At 42.7% G+C, this 1,879-nt stretch overlaps 1 protein-coding gene across 1 annotated transcript; it reads left to right on the forward strand.

Annotated features, from left to right (window-relative positions):
* The first annotated feature begins 667 nt into the window (after positions 1-667).
* Positions 668-1,600, forward strand: LOC120586534 (olfactory receptor 7C1). Its single transcript, XM_039842911.1, has one exon. It carries the CDS (start codon positions 668-670, stop codon positions 1,598-1,600), a length of 933 nt encoding a protein of 310 aa, XP_039698845.1.
* Positions 1,601-1,879: the final 279 nt, after the last annotated feature.

Raw genomic sequence — 1,879 nt, forward strand, 5'->3', positions numbered from 1 at the left:
CTTGGGTGGCCTGGCACACCTGGGGTATGGTCTGTGGCTCCACCTGGGGCACGAACTCAGGACCTTCTGTGTGTAAAGCAGACGTGCTAACCACTACACTATGGAGCCACCCCCTGTGCCTATGAGTTTTTGTTTGTGAATGTAATTTATTACTTGGGAATAACATTTTTTTTCTTTCTTTTTCTCCTTAAGAAATAAACCTACATTATACTCATCCTCTTATGCTCTGTCCAGATATTTGATATCTCTCAAATTTTCTCACTTCTGAGACTTGGTTATCTGACCTTTCCTGAGTCCCAAGGCAAATAACCCAGACCAAGTTACCGAGCTTCACTGAACCTCATGTTACACATTTGGGTTAGAGTGAGTATGTACCATTTTATCTCTAAAGTCCAAAGTTGCTCTTAGAATTAGATTGATAATTCTGAGCCAGAGATAAAGAATATGGATGAATGTCCCAGAGGACAATGGACAGGGGTTGGTTGACATTATGAAAAGTGGCATGTAACATATGACAGAATATAGAATTCCTAAATTTTGTAATGTTAAGGCTTTTATGTCCAGTCATTTACATCAAGGAATTTAAAAATCAGAGAAATCTAATTTTTCCTAGTGTCTATTTCATGTTCTTTTCCTTCCTCAATCATCTAGCTGATGTGTCAGCAACATGGAATCAGGAAACCAAACAAGAGTTTCAGAATTTTTACTCCTGGGATTTTCTCAAGACTCAGAGCCTCAACCCATAATATTTGGGCTGTTTCTGTCCATGTTTGTTGTCACCATGCTTGGGAACCTGCTCATCATCCTGGTCATCAGCTCTGACTCCCACCTCCATACTCCTATGTACTTCTTCCTCTCCAACTTGTCTTTTGCTGACATCTGTTTCACCTCTACCACCATCCCAAAGATGCTGGCGAACATCCAGACACAGAGAAAATCCATTACCTATGCAGGCTGCATCACCCAGATGTATTTTTTCATGGTTTTTGGAGGTATGGACACTTTTCTCCTCACTGTGATGGCCTATGACCGATTTGTGGCCATCTGTCACCCCTTGAACTACTCAGTCATCATGAACCCCCGCCACTGTGGCCTGCTGGTTCTTGTGTCCTGGTTCATCAGCTTGACATACTCCCTGATCCAGAGTTTGTTGATGTTGCGGCTGTCCTTTTGTACTAATTGGGTAATTTCACACTTTTACTGTGAAATTGCTCAGGCCCTCACGCTTGCCTGCTCAGACACACTTGTCAATTACATCTTGCTACATATGGTGACTGGCCTTCTTGGCATTGTTCCCTTCTCAGGAATTCTTTTCTCTTATATCCGAATTGTCTCCTCAGTCCTAAGAATCCCATCAGCTGATGGGAAATATAAAGCATTTTCTACCTGTGCATCTCACCTGTTCGTGGTTTCTTTATTCTATGGGACAGGCTTCAGTGTGTATATTGGATCTGATGCATCTTCCTGGAGGGGCATGATTGCCTCAGTGATGTACACTGTGGTCACCCCAATGCTGAACCCCTTCATCTACAGCCTACGGAACAAGGACATCAAGAGGGCTCTACAAAAAGTTCTTGGGAGAACACTCAGTGTTCAGTAATGGGAACACTCATCTTGGGTTTTTGAGCTGACAGTGGTAGCAGCAGTTGTCTAAAGAAATCCCACCTCTTAATTACATTGAATTTTGCTTTTCATCGGTCCTCTATAAGTGACTCTGGTTAAGAGTGCCTTGTAAGCACTTTGTCTCAACCTTTTATGGTGACTCCTCTGTTATTCTCAGTTCTACTCTTGTCATCCCTTCCTTTTACTTACTTACTCTACTGTACCTCAGCTTGGATTTCCAGTCCTGCAGGTCGATACCAGCCACTTCAGGTCTTCA

This window comes from Pteropus medius, unplaced genomic scaffold, assembly GCF_902729225.1.
Source record: "Pteropus medius unplaced genomic scaffold, Ma_sr-lr_union100, whole genome shotgun sequence".
Lineage (NCBI taxonomy): Eukaryota > Metazoa > Chordata > Mammalia > Chiroptera > Pteropodidae > Pteropus > Pteropus medius.